This window comes from Vigna unguiculata, chromosome 4 (assembly GCF_004118075.2).
Source record: "Vigna unguiculata cultivar IT97K-499-35 chromosome 4, ASM411807v1, whole genome shotgun sequence".
NCBI lineage: Eukaryota > Viridiplantae > Streptophyta > Magnoliopsida > Fabales > Fabaceae > Vigna > Vigna unguiculata.
The window spans coordinates 34,424,819-34,441,630 of NC_040282.1; the positions used below are offsets into that span (position 1 = coordinate 34,424,819).

The 16,812-nt window shown below is 36.0% G+C and overlaps 2 protein-coding genes across 3 annotated transcripts; both read left to right on the forward strand.

Annotated features, from left to right (window-relative positions):
* The first annotated feature begins 6,418 nt into the window (after positions 1-6,418).
* On the forward strand, positions 6,419-9,604 carry LOC114180811 (receptor-like protein EIX2). The gene has a single exon (XM_028067099.1). It carries the CDS (start codon positions 6,419-6,421, stop codon positions 9,602-9,604), a length of 3,186 nt encoding a protein of 1,061 aa, XP_027922900.1.
* Positions 9,605-10,518: 914 nt separating this feature from the next.
* On the forward strand, positions 10,519-13,453 carry LOC114181441 (zinc finger BED domain-containing protein RICESLEEPER 2-like). 2 transcript variants are annotated; one of them, XM_028067900.1, is made up of 4 exons: positions 10,519-10,669; positions 10,976-12,623; positions 12,710-13,028; positions 13,120-13,453. In XM_028067900.1, the coding sequence occupies exons 2-4, from the start codon at positions 11,007-11,009 to the stop codon at positions 13,224-13,226; spliced, it is 2,043 nt and encodes a 680-aa protein (XP_027923701.1). In that variant the 5' UTR covers positions 10,519-10,669; positions 10,976-11,006; the 3' UTR covers positions 13,227-13,453. The 2 variants fall into 2 exon arrangements, with proteins under 2 accessions (XP_027923701.1, XP_027923702.1); XM_028067901.1 differs by having other exon boundaries at positions 13,129-13,453.
* The last annotated feature ends 3,359 nt before the right edge of the window (positions 13,454-16,812 follow it).

A 16,812-nucleotide genomic window follows, 5' to 3' on the forward strand; every position in this document is an offset into this window, starting at 1 on the left:
TTGGTCAATTACCCTTCGCATCTTCCCCTCACCCCTATCCTTAATCCATCATACTCCTATTCAGAGTCTCGTTACTTGGTAATCTTCACTACCTGTGATGTCTCTAGTTAAAGTAATATTTCAGTTGTGTTTCACGCACCATTTGTACCTATGAAGATAGTTCCAACTTTCACAATCAACCTGTTATGACACGTTTTTCTTATTACCCCACTCGTGGCAGCACTATCACCAAGGTTTCATTATCTTATTGTTCCCTTACTGGCGTCCCTTAGATTCCCAAATGACAAGGTTAAGTCGTCCAACCATTTAGCTATTCTTTAGCCTCAAAAGGGGTAATCTAACTCTACATCACATCCTTCTATTTTAATCAATCATATCACTCTTAAACTCTTCAGATTTTACTCCACCCTAGAATCCTCAACGAATTTTATTTACCAATTCCCACCTTTTCTAGTACCACCACCCCATGACAAAAACAACTTCCACCTATACTCCTCAAACCTATAATAGAACTCCAGCCTTCTCTACAAATCTCAACACCTCAAATTCCCTGCAAACATACACACACATCCAAAGTTCTGTGACAGCGCCTGGCGGCAGATCCCGAGCCGCCAGGCGGTTCATGAAGTTCTGGTAGTTTCCCAGAATTCTCGCATCAGCAACTCCACCCAAATCCCCGCTTTCCTAACCCAGTTCGTTTCACTACCCAATTGATTCCCAATGACCATGGTTCAGTTACTCGCACATCAACTAACAAATTCTCTCAAGCCCTTTTTACTCACTTGAAACTTCCCGACATCAGTTCTATTTATCCAACCCTAAAGCACCTTAACACTGTTCCATTGATTTCCAGTCCTAATCACACTCAAATCGCAACATTTTCACACTCGATCATTTCCTAAACTCACTCCTCGCTTTCCCTCCGGACTACTCACACCAAACGCGCAGGAAAACCCCCAAACGACAATCGGACCCGCGTCGCCTGGCGGTCACCACTCATTCTGCCAGGCGACTTACGCAGAAACACTCAGCACATACACAGGCTTTGAGTCGCCTAGCGGTACAGGGATTCACCGCCAGGCGCTGAACCCAGAAATGTAGTATTTGGTGCAGAAATGGATGAGCCGCCTGGCGGCTATGTATAGCCCGCCAGGCGGTTTCTGGAAAATTCCCAGAATTCAACAGAATCGCAGAATAACACAGTGCATGCATAATTTTAAGTATAGCTTTCATACAATTCAAACCAAATCACAAATCAATCGTGGTAAACTCCCCTAACCTGGTTCCTTAGCTTTCAACCTTGATAATTTGAGGAAATCTCCCTTGATCACCAACCCTCCCTGGTTCCTTTCTATTCAGCCACGTGAATTCACCCAGGACCTCTCACCCTCTCTCAGATTTTCGCTCTCTCTTTAGGTATAGTTTATCAGTTTATCAAACCTTAGTCCTTAACCTAATTTTCCCTTTTAAAGTGTGCCTAAACTAAGGGATTAACTTCTAAAACGAAAATGGCATTGAATGAGACATAATGTGCCATTCAATCCCTCTCTTGGCTGCCCTTCCAGCCTCCTTTGGCTGCCCACTCAATTAGGTTTCCTCCCCACCTTTCCATATTCACATCAAAACCAAAACATCCAAAAATATAAAGTTTAATGTAAGTTCTCCAAGACTTGAACCCATAACCATGCAATTGCCCAATCAATATCACACCATTTAACCAATCCATTTTTCATGCTAGGAACTACAATTCAAGCATCATAACATACAAGAACATGTTTTCATAATTTTAAATAACAAAACCATAACATCAAAAGTTAGCATACATAGGACTCGAACCCAAGTCCTCTCACACAATCAAAGTGCTCTCAACCACATGAGCTAGCACTTTTCCACGTCATACCAACCATAATTTAATGTCATAATTATTACCCCTCCCGTATTTATTAATTAATTATTTATTTAATTAATTAAATTCTACGGGTCTTACATTGAATATATGAACCTATATATGTTAGCTCGAATGTATGATGTTATAAATGTGTGAATAAGGCCACTATTGATGATATCACTATGATCGAGTGTTGCATGATCATGACGGGTTTTGGGAAAGTATGGGAACATGATAATCATACTTTAAAATGTAATGGAATTGCGAGGGCATGCGAATAACTATATAGCTTTGATTGTGTCTTATGTGAGGTATGTGAATTGTAAGCATGCAAAGGGTAGGAAAATGAGAAGGGAAAAATAAATTGTGTGTTGGAATTGATTTAAGAGGTAAGTATATATGAATTATAAAAGAGAGGAATGTGTGCTTATACTTGAAAGATGCAAATGTGTGTTGTGATGTTGGAATTTGGAATGTATGAATGGGTATGTTGATTTCTGGATGTTTGAGAATTGAATGGTTGAATTCTAGGAAAGGAATTAGAGTACCTAAAACCAATAGTGTCACCTTAGTGGTGTACCGCCTAGGGGTGCAGAGTGGACCGCCAGGCGATAGTAGGAAACAATGATGTCTTGTGAGTTGTGGCGCCCGACGGTGATGTGGAATCGCCAGGCGGTCTGTACTGCCATTTCGCCTAGCGACGCTTAGGCTGTGCTAGGCGATGGTGTAGTGGCAGGGTGCGTTGTGATATGTTTTGCATGGTTTGTTGTGTTGATTCTGGTCTGGCATACGCTTGTTGTTGTCATGAGCGGATAGGTTCATGACTGGTGATGAACACGTAATGATATGAGCGCGGAGGTTTATATCTTGCTATTCTCGTGTGGGGATACGAGCGGGGAGGTTCGTATGTTTCGTGCTCACACTTGGGAGATGCTGCAGCTGGTGGATCACGTGTGTTGGACTACGGGCGGGGAGGTCCGTAGAGTTGGACTACGAGCGGGGAGGTTCGTAGAGTTGGACCACGAACGGGCAGGTTCGTGAAAGCATTAGAATCCCTAAGACTAGCTTGAGTATGTACCTTGTGTAGTGTAGTGTGCTTTTCTTGTTTCGTTATCATGTTGTGATGTGAGACTTGGATTAGGGGATGTTATGACATGAGCAGGTAGGTTCATGGATGGTGGTGAACACATGATGATATGAGCGGGGAGGTTCATATCTTGTTACTCTTGTGTGGGGATACGAGCGAGGTAGGTTTGTATGTTCTGTGCTCACACTTGAGAGATGCTGCGTGCATGGAGGTACGTAGCTGGTGGATCACGTGTGTTGGACTACGGGCAGGTAGGTGCATAGAGCAGGATTACAAGCGGGGAGGTTCGTAGAGCAGGACTACGAACGGGGAGGTTCGTAGAGGCAGAACCATGAGCGGGAAGGTTTGTGTGAACATCATAAACCCTGAATCTGAGGCTAACTATTTGTGTGTTGTGAAGGTTGAAAAGCCTTGAGGATTAAGGTCTTGGCCAAGAATTAACTAGAATAAAATAGATGGGTGTATCTTGATTTTTATTAACTTATATGTTAATTGTTTATGAGTTCACCCTATCTGCTTGTGTTTAGCGATGATCATGTAATGCGTTACACGGGAGCAGATGATGTTGCAGGTGGTGATGGTGAGGCATAGCATCAGAGAGAGGGTTAGCTGAGAAGAGCTTTTACTGGAGTTTTATCATTATTATTTTTATGAACTTTGTAAACAGTGTTTTACTGATTTGTGAATTTGGATACTATATTGGAGTTTCATAAATTATGGATTTTTGGATATCTTATGTTTAATAAATGTTTTGAAATTTCCCGCGTTTTTGGGAAATTGATTTATAATTAATGAGATTTTTTTTCTTATTTTATTTTATTATTTAAACTCGTAATATCCGACAGGGATGTTACAATTGGTAATTAAAGTGGAATGGTATTGGTATGAGATACAATTCCATGTTCATGGATTGAGAATGATGAGTTGGTATGGATTAACCTGAAATATGAAAGATGTTGATTATAAAGGGTTGACATGAGATTTATATGCATGACAAGTATTACTTGGTTGGTGGAATATGTTTGGTATGTGTTTAGGACGTAATTCCATGGGTCTCTATGTGAGACTTTATGGTGGTGCCTCAATTGATTGGGACGTAATTCCATGGCCCCTGTTAGTGGGAGTTCATGGTGGTGTCCCATCTATATAATTTAGTAAGGATTGAAGGTAATGTTGCATCCTGACGATCTAAGGAGTCAGTCAGTCTCACATAGAGCGGACTGATTCTCGTGATGAGAGTAGCAAGAGGCTTGAAATTCATTAAGGGCTAACCTTGTGTGTGGGGGATTGAAACATTGTAACAGTTAGCTCGGGAGTGAGCAGAAAAAATCCACCACAAGTGCAAGCATCCGTTGAATCCGACTAAATTATATGTATCCGGATGAGTCGAGTCTGAGTCTTAATGTATTGTTTGCAAGTCATAACATGATTGGTTGACATATATTAGTTGGTCTGTGAAATAACATGTATTTGTATGATAACCCGTTTTATACTCTAGCTTACCCTTTTGCTTGTTTGGTTGCTTTGTATGTGGTTCTTCTCCTTTTGCGATGATCATCAATTTCTTGATGTAAGCAGTTGCGAGAGGTACTCGAGGTCAACATGGAAGGGATGATTCCGCTGCATAGTCCACCAGGACTGAACTTCTTTTTATTTGGGCTTTTCCCTAGGGCTATGGCCCATGTACTGTTTTGGCCTTTGGTATATTATCAACTACGGTTAGATTCTTGTACTTACTTCTGTATTGGCATCTTGGTGTGCCTTATTCCCCGCTGGGTATTTTGGATATTTATATGGAGTGACCTTATACTCTGAATCTTCGCCTCTTATATTATCTGTGTCATATGTCATTTAATTAAAATATTTATTTAAATGGGGTGTTACAATTATTATTATAATAATACTAATATTTGTTATAATTTTACTACTATCACTATAAGTAATATTTATAATAATAATATTATTAATAATTAAATATACTAATACTTATAAAAATATTACAAATAATAATATTATTTATAATTAATATTATAGTTGAAATTATAAATAAAAAAAATAAAAATAAATTGACTTTTGTAGGATTTGAACTCCGATCCTTTTGTACCAGAATTTTAAAATGACGAAAAAACTAATTTTTATAATACGTGTCAATAAAAGAAAATGGATTATGTAGTAATTTTGATACCATCTTCTTATCTTGATATGTAATAGATTTATGTCAAATGTTGGTTCTAGACTGTGATTTGACTGAGTTATATTGCATAATACATTTGTAACGTTGTTCCCTTTTAAATGAAGTTCGTTCGTGTGATCCGAAGTCTTATCATTTTATATTTTATTTTCAACACCACTTTGTCTACTTCTCACATCCAATAACTCTAAACCTAACATGATTGAACATACCCATTCATTTATTTATTCCTAGTTAAGGGTCTTGTGTCGCAGCGAATGATAATGAATAAATACAGTTAATATTGATCGTAGTATGTCAAGTCATAAATTTAATAAATTTATTTAAATATTATTCTCTTTATTTGATGTGTGTAATATATAACTTGAATCAAAACAATAGAATCATATACAATTCAACATCCATTTTTTTCTGTCAATTATCTCCTGAAAGTTTAGTTAATTAGCAACTTGTACGTTTGAAGAAGAGTTTTGGCCCGGAATTAACATACGAATCAGTTAATTTCCCAATTATATTGCTATTAAAAAATGGTTGTACATTCTATATTTGTTGTTTTATTTTTTTTAAGAATGACAAGATTATGTATGAATCTATTCCAAGAGGTGTGTCCTTACCGTTAAACGTAGTCGTATGCATGTGACATGATGTGTACATGGTCAAGATTGCTGCAAACGGCAAGACATTGAATGCAACAATGAAAGTGTTCAATTCATGTACACATGTTTCATATTCTCGGTAAATATTCAACGTTACAATCATAATAACTATTTTTCTTCATCTCTTGTTTTCATCCCCAATAATTTTCTCAATACTTTTCATTCATGTTTCAACTCAAGTCAACTATCACTTTCTATTGTACTGAAACTGTTTCAAAGCTTCCTTCACGTTTCCTCGCATTATTTTATTAATAATAATAGTATGAAACATTTGACGTTAGTTATGAAACATGTTAGTCTATTTGTCATAAGTTATTGGTGTGAAAACTCCTTTTCTGCTTGATCGCACGGAGCCCAACAAAAATTCTACACATGAATCATGATGATGGTATTTTGAGTGCATGTAATTAAAAGTAGTGGGTGCATCAAAAAGCATATTTGGTGGTAAAATCCACCCCAAGCACTATACTCTACCAAAACGCTTATATATATTCAATCGTTTTGGTTTTGCCATTCACACTTCACGATTAAGAGTAGACTGATCAAATTCAAGATCCTTGTTTCACTCTTACGTATTTCATATCACCAAAAAAGTCATGACTACTTGTTTTCCTAGACTCTGTTATGCACTTCTCCTGCTCTTGCTCCATGCTGCAGAATCCATTCTCGGATTGAACAATAGCGCAGAAATAAAGTGCATTGAGAGGGAGAGACAGGCACTCCTCAACTTCAAACATGGCCTCATAGATGACTATGGCGTGCTGTCTACATGGAGCGATGAAGACAACAGTCGAGATTGTTGCAAATGGAGAGGCATTAAATGCGATCATCAAACAACTCATGTAACCATCCTTCGTCTCCCTGGTTCTGATACACAATATTTGAGAGGTACAGCCAATATCACTTCATTGTTTCCCTTGCAAAATATTCAACATTTGGATCTCAGCTGCAATAATTTCCGAGGGAGTCACATCCCACAACTCATTGGCTCACTAACCAACTTAAGATATCTCAATCTCTCCAATTCTTATTTTAGTGGGAGAATTCCTACCCAACTTGGAAGCCTTACACACTTAAGGTATCTCGATCTCAGTTACAATCATCTCGACGGGGAACTCCCTCGTCAACTTGGAAATCTGTCACAGTTGAGGTATCTTGGTCTTAGTGGACGTAATCTTGATGGGAAAATCCCTTCTGAACTTGGAAATCTTGGAACATTGTCTTTCCAGGTTGGCGATTTTCCTTTCTTGCAAACTCTTAGACTTGATGGTGATTTTCATGTTAAACCCGAGGATGCAAAGTGGTTGTCTAATCTCAGTTCCCTAACAAATCTTGACTTCAATGGTTTACATAACCCTCACTGGTTGCAAATGATTATTTTTCCAAATTTAAAAGAGTTGAGGCTAGTTAACTGTGCTCTTTCAGATACCCATATTCATTCTCTGTTTTATTCACCTTCCAACTTTTCCAATTCTCTTATGATCCTTGACCTTTCTTATAATATGCTGACATCCTCAACATTTCAATTACTGTCTAACTTTAGCCTTAATCTTCAAGAGCTTTATCTTTCTCATAATGACCTTGTTTTGCCATCTCCAGTCCACTCAACCTTTCCTTCTCTTGTGACCCTTGACCTTTCCTATAATAATATCACATCATCATCAGTCTTTCAAGGTAGTTTCAACTTCAGTTCAAAACTTCAAAATCTTTATTTGTCAAATTGTGGTCTAAGGGATGATAACTTTCGCATCTCAGCTATTTCAATTACGAATTCTTCATCTTCTCTTACCTCGCTTGATCTCTCTTTAAATCTGTTGAAATCATCATCCATATTTTACTGGCTCTTCAACTCCACTACCAATCTTCGTACACTTCAACTTCATGATAACATGTTGGAAGGTCCCATTCCATATGAATTTGGAAAAGTGATGAACTCCCTTCAAGTTCTTGACCTCTCCAACAATAAACTTCAAGGTGCAATTCCATCTTCCTTTGGGAACATATGCACATTGCAGAGTTTAGAACTCTCAAATAACGAGTTGAGTGGGGAAATTTCTAGCTTATTTCAAAATTCTTCATGGTGCAACAGTCACGTGTTTCAGAGTTTAGGTTTACGTTATAATCAGATTACCGGCACGCTACCTGCAAGTCTTGGATTACTATCTGAGTTGGAGATTCTTTCGTTGGATGGAAATCATTTGGAGGGTGACATCACCGAATCCCATCTTTCCAATTTTTCCAAATTATATTGGTTATCTTTGTCAGATAACTCTCTGTCTTTGAAAATAGTTCCTAATTGGGTTCCTCCATTTCAAATATTAAACTTGGGACTAAAATCTTGCATGTTGGGCGCCACTTTTCCTAGTTGGCTCCAGACTCAACGCTCCTTAGTTTCTCTGGATATTTCTGATAATGGGCTCTATGGTTCGGTACCAAAATTGTTTTGGAACAACTTGCAAAATGTGGATTTTTTGAATATGTCCCAGAATAATCTCACTGGTGCAATTCCTAATATATCATTGAAGTTTGTCAAGAGACCTTCTATAATTCTGAATTCAAATAAGTTTGAAGGCCAAATTCCATCGTTTTTACTACAAGCATCAGAGTTGAGACTTTCCAACAATAAATTTTCAGATCTATCTTCACTCATATGTGGCCAAGGCACCTCTACAATGGCCATTTTAGATTTATCAAATAATCAACTGAAGGGAGAACTCCCAGACTGTTGGAAATCTGTAGATCGGTTAATGTGTCTCAATTTAGGCAACAATAAATTATCAGGGAAAATTCCTGTCTCCATGGGCAGCCTTCTTGAATTGAAAGTCTTGGTTTTGCGAAACAATAACCTGATGGGTAGATTAGCTTCGACTTTGAAGAATTGCAGAAATTTAATTATGTTGGATGTGGCTGAAAATATGTTGTCCGGTCCCATACCATCATGGATCGGTGAAAGCATGAACCAGTTGATAATCTTGAATATGCGAGATAATCACTTTTCTGGAAACCTTCCCATTCAACTCTGTTATTTGAAGCATATTAAATTCTTGGATCTCTCAAGAAATATGTTAACAAAAGGAATTCCATCTTGCTTAAACAATTTGACTGCACTGTCTGAAAACACAAGTGAGATTATATATAGTATATATTGGATGAATAACAATTACTTCTTTATTTATTATGGCAGTTCAAATGTGGCAGATTATACCCTTAACATTACGTGGAAAGGTGTGGAACAAGGGTTCAAGAATCCAGAGTTAAAGCTGAAGAGCATTGATCTTTCAAGTAATAAGTTAACCGGTGAAATACCAAAAGAGATTGCATATTTGGTTGGGTTAGTTTCTTTGAATTTATCCAGAAATTATCTGAGTGGAGAAATTCCTTCAGTGATTGGAAACTTAAGTTGGCTAGAGTCCCTTGACTTATCAAGAAATAATATCAGTGGGGGAATTCCTTTCTCACTTTCTGAAATTGATTTTCTTGGGAAGTTAGATCTGTCACACAACTCTCTGTCTGGAAGGATACCATCAGGAAGACACTTTGGAACTTTTGATGTCTCTAGTTTTGAAGGGAATGTTGGTCTTTGTGGTGAACAACTTAACAGAACTTGTCCTGAAGATGGAAATCATACAACAATAAAGACTGAAGAACATGGAAATGATGAAGAGAGTGTTTTCTATGAGGCATTGTACATGAGCATGGGGATTGGATATTTCACTGGATTTTGGGGCTTAGTAGGGCCAATACTACTTTCGCGTTCTTGGAGAAATGCTTATCTGGGATGAAAGAAAGCATTTGTAGCCAATATTTCACTTCTGATTATCTGGGATGAAAGAAAGCATTTGTAGCCATACAAGTCCAAGATATGTATTATAGTTTGAATGTTTTGCGGTTAGTAATTTATTTCAAAATCTTGTTTCAGAGTTTGATTTGGATGAGCTGTTTTGCATAATAGATTTGTAACGTTAATTCAACAACGCTTTTGGTAGTTCCGACATCTAACAACTCTAAAGAATACCATTTAAAATGCCCAATTTTTTCTAGTTAATAACTACCAAAAAAATTATATTTATCCACGACAAAAATATGTAGATAATAAGTATTTATTCATGGATTATCCACGACACAAAATCTAGGGGTGGCAATTTGGGCCAGGCCCGACGGGCCGGCCCGCAAGCCCGCACAAATAACGCGGGGCGGGCCTGAAAATTCAACCCGCAGGCCCGATCTGGCCCGGCCCGCATAGGCCCGCGGCCCGCACGGGCTGGCCCGCGGCCCGCATAAAAGTTGAACGTTGAGTTAGAGTGAGTGATATGTTGCTGCTGCTGTGAGTGAGAGTGAGAGTGAGAAGAAAAAAAACGCGCTGCCCTTTTGTCACATGCCCTAAAAGTTAAGAACATTGCTAAAAAACGCGCTACCTTCATTTTCGTCTGCCCTAAAATTTCAGTGTGCCCCTTTCCTTCCAATCCACGCCGCTGACGAACCCCATCACAGCCAACGCCGTCGAACCATCTCCTTCCACCGACGACGAGGTCTGTGCACGGCGAATCACGCGAGCGTTTCACGGCGGCGAACCACGGGAGCGTTTCACGGGAGCGTTTCACGGCGGCGTTTCACGGGAGCGTTTCACGGCGGCGTTTCACGGGAGCGTTTCACGGCGGCGTTTCACGGGAGCGTTTAACGGCGGCGAACCACGGGAGCGTTTCACGGCGGCGAACCACGGGAGCGTTTCACGACGGCGAACCACGGGAGCGAACCACTGCAGCGGAGGAGCTTCTCCCTCCATCCCTTTCATTGGTGATTCCATTTCCCGCAACCATATTCAATCCCTGCTTTGCATTCTCTCCCAGGTATGTATTACCATATCATTAGGTCCAAATGTTGCTTTCCCTTTTGTTCGATTCCATTTCCCGCAACCATATTCAATCCCTGCTTTTGTTCGATTGTTCGATTGTTATTTACTCTGAAAATTAAAATGAAGAATTTGTTGATGTATGCTTCTGTTTGGCTGCACTTGTTTGCGTAAATAAATCATGTAGTAGGCCTGAGTAGTACTGCTTATATGTTTACAGTGACTTATAAGTACTGCTTCAAATGTGTGTTCATTTCGCTGGTGTTGTTGCTGATTTGGTTTGATAATGTGTGTATTGTATCAGGAAATTGAATTAGATTAATTTAGAAACAAGAATGGCTGATAAGGATGATGTTAACATAACTGTTTCTGAAAATGAATTTGAAGAAGATGATACTGAAAAACAGTCTGAAACAGTAGAGGTTGATAAAAGGAGAAATAAGGCTAGCACAGCTGATTGTTGGAAGTATTTTAGTAAGGTTGGGGAGGAAAAGAATAAGGCAAAGTGTAATGGTTGCAACAAAGTTTTTGCGTGTGGTGGAAGAAAATATGGAACTTCACATTTGAATAGGCATATTATGAAGTGTGGTAAAATCAAAACTGAAGATATTGGTCAAATGATGTTAGATATGCAAGGAAAATTGAAGGCAAATAAAATAGATCAATCAGTGCACCGTCAGTTGTTGTGTGAACTGATTGTTAGGCACAATTTGCCTTATAAATTTGTTGAGTATCCTGAACTTAGGAGTTGGATTAGGTACTTGTGTCCTGATGCAGTTATGGTTAGTAGAAACACTATTAAGGCAGATATTGGGAGACTCTATGAGAAAGAAAAGTTAATTCTTAAAACTCTGCTTCTTTCCATTCCTGGTAGGATATGCTTGACATCTGATTTGTGGACATCTATTAATACTGAGGGATTCATAGCTTTGACTGCCCATTTTGTGGACTTGAGTTGGAAACTAAATAGCAAAGTTCTTAACTTTTGTCACATGCCCCCCCCACACACAGGTTTTGAGTTGTCTAAGAAAGTTTATGAACTTTTGCAAGAGTGGGGATTAGAGAAAAAGGTTTTCTCTATCACTTTGGACAATGCTTCGGCAAATGATGTGCTTCAAAATTCTTTGAGAACTCAACTTAATCTACATAATGGCTTGATATGTAGTGGGGAATTCTTTCACATTCGTTGTTGTGCCCACATACTGAATTTGATAGTGCAAGAAGGATTAAAGGTGCTAGGCAATACTCTAGATCAAATTAGAAATAGCATCAAGTATATTAGGGGGTCAGAGACTAGAACTTTAAAATTTAAACAATGTCTTGACAAATTTGATGACATTGATTATTCATGTGGATTCTGTCTTGATGTCCCTACACGATGGAACTCAACATACTTGATGCTCAAAGGTGCCTTAAAATATCGACGTGTTTTTGGAAGCTTGCCATTGGTTGATGAAAGTTACAAATATTGTCCTTCAGAGGAAGAGTGGGACAGGGCTGAAAAAATTTGTAGGTTCTTAATGCCTTTCTATGATATGACAACCTTAATGTCTGCCACAAGCTATCCCACATCAAATTTGTATTTCTTACAAGTTTGGAAGATTCAAAGTTTGTTGATGGAGAATGTTAAGGATGGAGATGATTTGATAAAGAAGATGGCTAAATTGATGATGGTTAAGTTTCAAAAGTATTGGGATGAATATAGTGTTGTGCTTGCTTTTGGGGCAATTTTAGACCCAAGAATGAAACTACAAACATTGGCCTACTGCTTTGATAAGATTGATCCTCTTACTTCTGAATTGAAGTTGGCAAAAATTAAGGACAAGTTGTACAACCTTTTTGCTGAATATAGTAAAAGTTTGCCAACAACAACATCAAATGTTCTAAAGCGCAAACAAGGACAATCTTCTTCTTCCTCATCCGTTTCTCTTCCACATCTAAGCCTATTTGATGTAAGTTATATTTAACTTGAATGTATTTTGTATGGAATTTTTCATATTGATGTTATTAACTTATTTATTCATTGTTTTGTTAATAGGAATTAAAAGAGTGTGATAGTGAATTGGGTAATAGAATTGGAAAGAATCAACTTGAGACATATTTGGAGGAACCAAATCTAGGTTTTCGATTTATGGAGCACATGGATGTCTTGGAATGGTGGAAAAATAATAGTCTAAGATTTTCTGACCTATCAGTAATGGCCAGAGATCTCTTAAGCATCCCAATAACAACTGTGGCATCAGAATCTTCTTTTAGCATTGGGTCTCGGATCCTTAACAAATATAGGAGTCGACTCTTACCCGAGAATGTCGAATCCAATATTTGCCTTTCTAGTTGGAAGCATGGTTTTGTTGAGGGTAATTATTTGATTCTTACTTTCTATTATTTTTATTGTCAAGTAAATTCGTTCCTACTTATTATTTATTTTTTTGGTTTCAATATATGCAGAAGAAGTAGAAGATGGACAAAATACTACTTACAAAAATCTGGTGGTAAATGAAGGGTCCTCCGGTGTTGCTTCCAATGTCATAAGCATGGAAGATGAAGAACAATAGACTTCAACCATCAAGATGTTTCTATGTTTTGGACTGTTTTTGATTTGAACTTTGTTGGTTTGGTGTTTTTGTGTTCTAGACCACTTTTATGTACTCTTTTATGTTGTTATTGCACTTCATTCATATGATGTCCAGGACTTGTTTGTTACACTTGTTTAATGCTCCAAGACTTCGTTTGGTGGACTGTTTTTTATGTTGTTTATTGCACTTGTCCAGGTTTTGGTTGATTGCACTGTTATAAGACTCCAACAATCATGTTACTGCACTGATTTATGATTTAAATGTACTGTTTCTATGTCCAGGTCTGCTTCAAAATGGTTAGAATTAGAGGTAAAGTTAAAAAAAAAAAAAAAAAGTCCAAACTGTGCGGGCCAGCCCGCGGGCCCGCGGGCCAACGCTTATGCGGGGCGGGCCAGATTATGTAGCCCGCATAAAAGTGCGGGGCGGGGCGGGCCGGCCCGCAGTATGCGGGCCTTATGCGGGGCGGGCCTATGCGGGGCGGGCCGGCCCGCATTGCCACCCTAACAAAATCTGAATGTAATTTTAGTGTAGGTAAATTTTAGATGAATTTTTAGTCCGTAAAAAATATAAAATCTCTGGATAATAGCTACGAATTATTATCCGTAAATAATTTCTCATCATTCAAATTTTGTGGATAATTTACCCACTACTTTATTATATATCGGTTTTTCTATTTGGTTAAACCATTTAAATGGGATAGAAATCCAATCACATCCAATTTGGAAAGTTAAACAATTGTAGAAGCTTTTGTAATTGTTAGCATTTATAGAGTTTTATATAAACACAAATTAGGTTTACTTTTCCATGATATGGCAAAATGACATGATTATTTGTAGACTGTTTTTAATATAGTGTCATCCTTTCTTCGTAATTGTTAAAAATAATTAAAAATACTCCTTTGTAAACCTAGGTAGGACCATATTTTCTGAGTTTAAAATAGAATTTAAATTAAGTGAAAAATGAAAATGTTATTTTTTGAAAAAAAGAATATAAATAAATTTATTATAAATTTATATTATTTCTTTAGAAAACGAAATATATTATTTCTTTAGAAAATGAAATCATTTTCATCCTCTTTAGCTCTTTGGAATAACAGTCAATCATTTTATGTTGAAACTCAGCAAAAGACAAATAAATTTAAATCAAAATCAACTTGTTTTTGATATCGCTTAATTCTTTGTTCTTTTTCAATCGAATCTATCTTTTTTTTCTCCTGTTCACATCTGTGAGCTTTGAACTCCACTTGTTTGACTACTTGATGAATAGGAATTGTCCTCTTTTTGTTTTGTGATTGTTAGAAAGAATTATAAATACTCCTATTTGAGACTCGTTTATTTGAATTTAAAGAATAGAATTTAAATTAAGCGAAAGTATGTAACATGCACGGGAAATAATGGTGAGGTGGATAAGGAAGGAAAGTATGTGATCTTGTGTGTGGTATGACTCTTTCTCTGAAATCTTCTCAAATTCTCTTCCCTGATTCCCTTTCTTCTTCCTTCCTTGACAATCTTCTATTTCTCTTGACTAGGTTCTGCATTGTTGTGGTCATCGTCGGACTCTTATAATTCTGTTTTAGTACCCTTCTACTACAGTTATAGGGATTTTTTTTTTGTATTGTTTCAATTCCCAGAAACATTTCTCGTTTTATTACAATATTATATAGCAAAATTATACTGTTTCATTGGTGCTTCCATTGAGCCATGGCTGAGAACACTTGTTTGAAAGATTTGCATGGTGAAATTCCTGGTCAAGCTGAGGATATCAAGAAATTGATGGAACTCTTGAAACTTCATAGAAAGAAGGGATTATGTTGTTTTTGTGATGAGAAGTTTTCGTTCAATCACAAATGTAACAATAGCAAGTTTATGTTCTTGCAATTGGATGAATCCTTCATGGAAGTGGACAGGACTTTCCCAATATTGGCCGGTCTGCCATCATTGAAGAACCAAAAATAAAGAATTATCATCTTTCTCTAAATGCTCTTAAAGATGGTACAGGTGTGGCTACAATTCGATTTATAGCTTATGTTGATAAATTAGTACTTTTACCCGTGACCGAGTTTTAGAAACTATAAATTATAGTATATTTATTAAATTAATTTAAAATTATAAAAATATAATTATATTTAATATAAATATTTTATTTTATAAAATTCAATAATAATATTTTACTTGATTTTATGATAAAAATGTATATTTATATATATTTTAACAAAATGTATTGTATATAATTATTTTAAATAATATATTAAAATTTAGTTAATTAAAATTATGAAATCAAATTTAATTTTAAATAAAATATTGAGTAAAAAATGTAGAAAAATGTAATAGTAGATTCTTCAATAATAAAAATGATGAAAGATGTAGAAATTATTGAGTAACTTCTATAAAAATACAAAAGTTAGATCATACAGATGTAAAGAGTAGACGATATAAAGCTACAAATGATAGATTATGCATATAAATGTAAATAGTACATTCATTAAAAATACAAATGTTAGACAATGCAAACAAAATATAAATGGTAAATGATTAAAAATTATAAAATGTACACCATGCAGACAAGTATAAAAAGTAGACTATGCAAAAATGCTAAGGTTAAACATTTGGTTTGGTAGACTCTTCTATTGGAGTCATTTTTTCACAATTTTGTTGGATTTTGAATTTCAAATTTAAATTTTGTTCCCATATTTTTATAGCTTTTACGATTTAAAATTTTAAATTCAAATTTTATTACTATATATTTTGAATTTCAAATTTGGGAATATGTATCCTAATTAAGAAAAAAAATATTGAAATTGAAATCATTAGTAATTTTTATACTTTTAAAAGTTTTCAAAATTTATAATTTTTACTTTGTAATGATATTGATGCATATGTCATAAACTTCTTGTAATTTTTACTTTGAATTTGAACCTGTAGATAACACTGCAATGTTTGGACGTGCATTGAGTGCCACAATACATCATTGTTAGTGTTGATATTTAATGTTGTAATAATTATTAATGCTAACATCTTGAAATAGGTAAATTAATTCTTGAGAAAGTGAGATGTTTTTTATTTGCAATTATTGGTAAAACTATTATTTATATTAAGAGAAATTCTTGATATTCTTTCTAACATCAATTCATTTTGTGGGAACAAGCAAAGTAAAAAGTTGTTCATAATTAATGTTGTCAAAATTAGAAAACAAAATGTGTTGAAAGTAGGTATTCCAAGTTGTAAAAACTTCTTTAAGAAGCTAAGTTAAGAATGATGTAATGCACAACTATATATATATATATATATATATATATATATATATATATATATGTATATATGATAATGCATTGAGACATCAAAAGTAATTGTTTTCTTTATAATTAATAATTTAGAACAACAAAAGTTTCTTTATTTTTTAGTAATAAGATATTGTTTCCTGGAAGATTAACTTTGAAAAATGTGAGAACTTTTCAACATTGTACAAAGGTTCTTAAAGAAGCTACGTAAATTTTCACAAAATAAAAAATCATAATAGACTTTTTGCATGAATGTTGAAAAGATACATATATGATTGTGCAATTAGA

Bases quoted from the DNA above. Each gene is read 5' to 3' on its own strand.
- LOC114180811 (XM_028067099.1), top strand. From the start codon at position 6,419: ATGACTACTTGTTTTCCTAGACTCTGTTATGCACTTCTCCTGCTCTTG.
- LOC114181441 (XM_028067900.1), top strand. From the start codon at position 11,007: ATGGCTGATAAGGATGATGTTAACATAACTGTTTCTGAAAATGAATTT. The intron at 12,624-12,709 runs GTAAGTTATATT...TTTTGTTAATAG, and splicing joins CACATCTAAGCCTATTTGAT to GAATTAAAAGAGTGTGATAG. The intron at 13,029-13,119 runs GTAATTATTTGA...CAATATATGCAG, and splicing joins GAAGCATGGTTTTGTTGAGG to AAGAAGTAGAAGATGGACAA.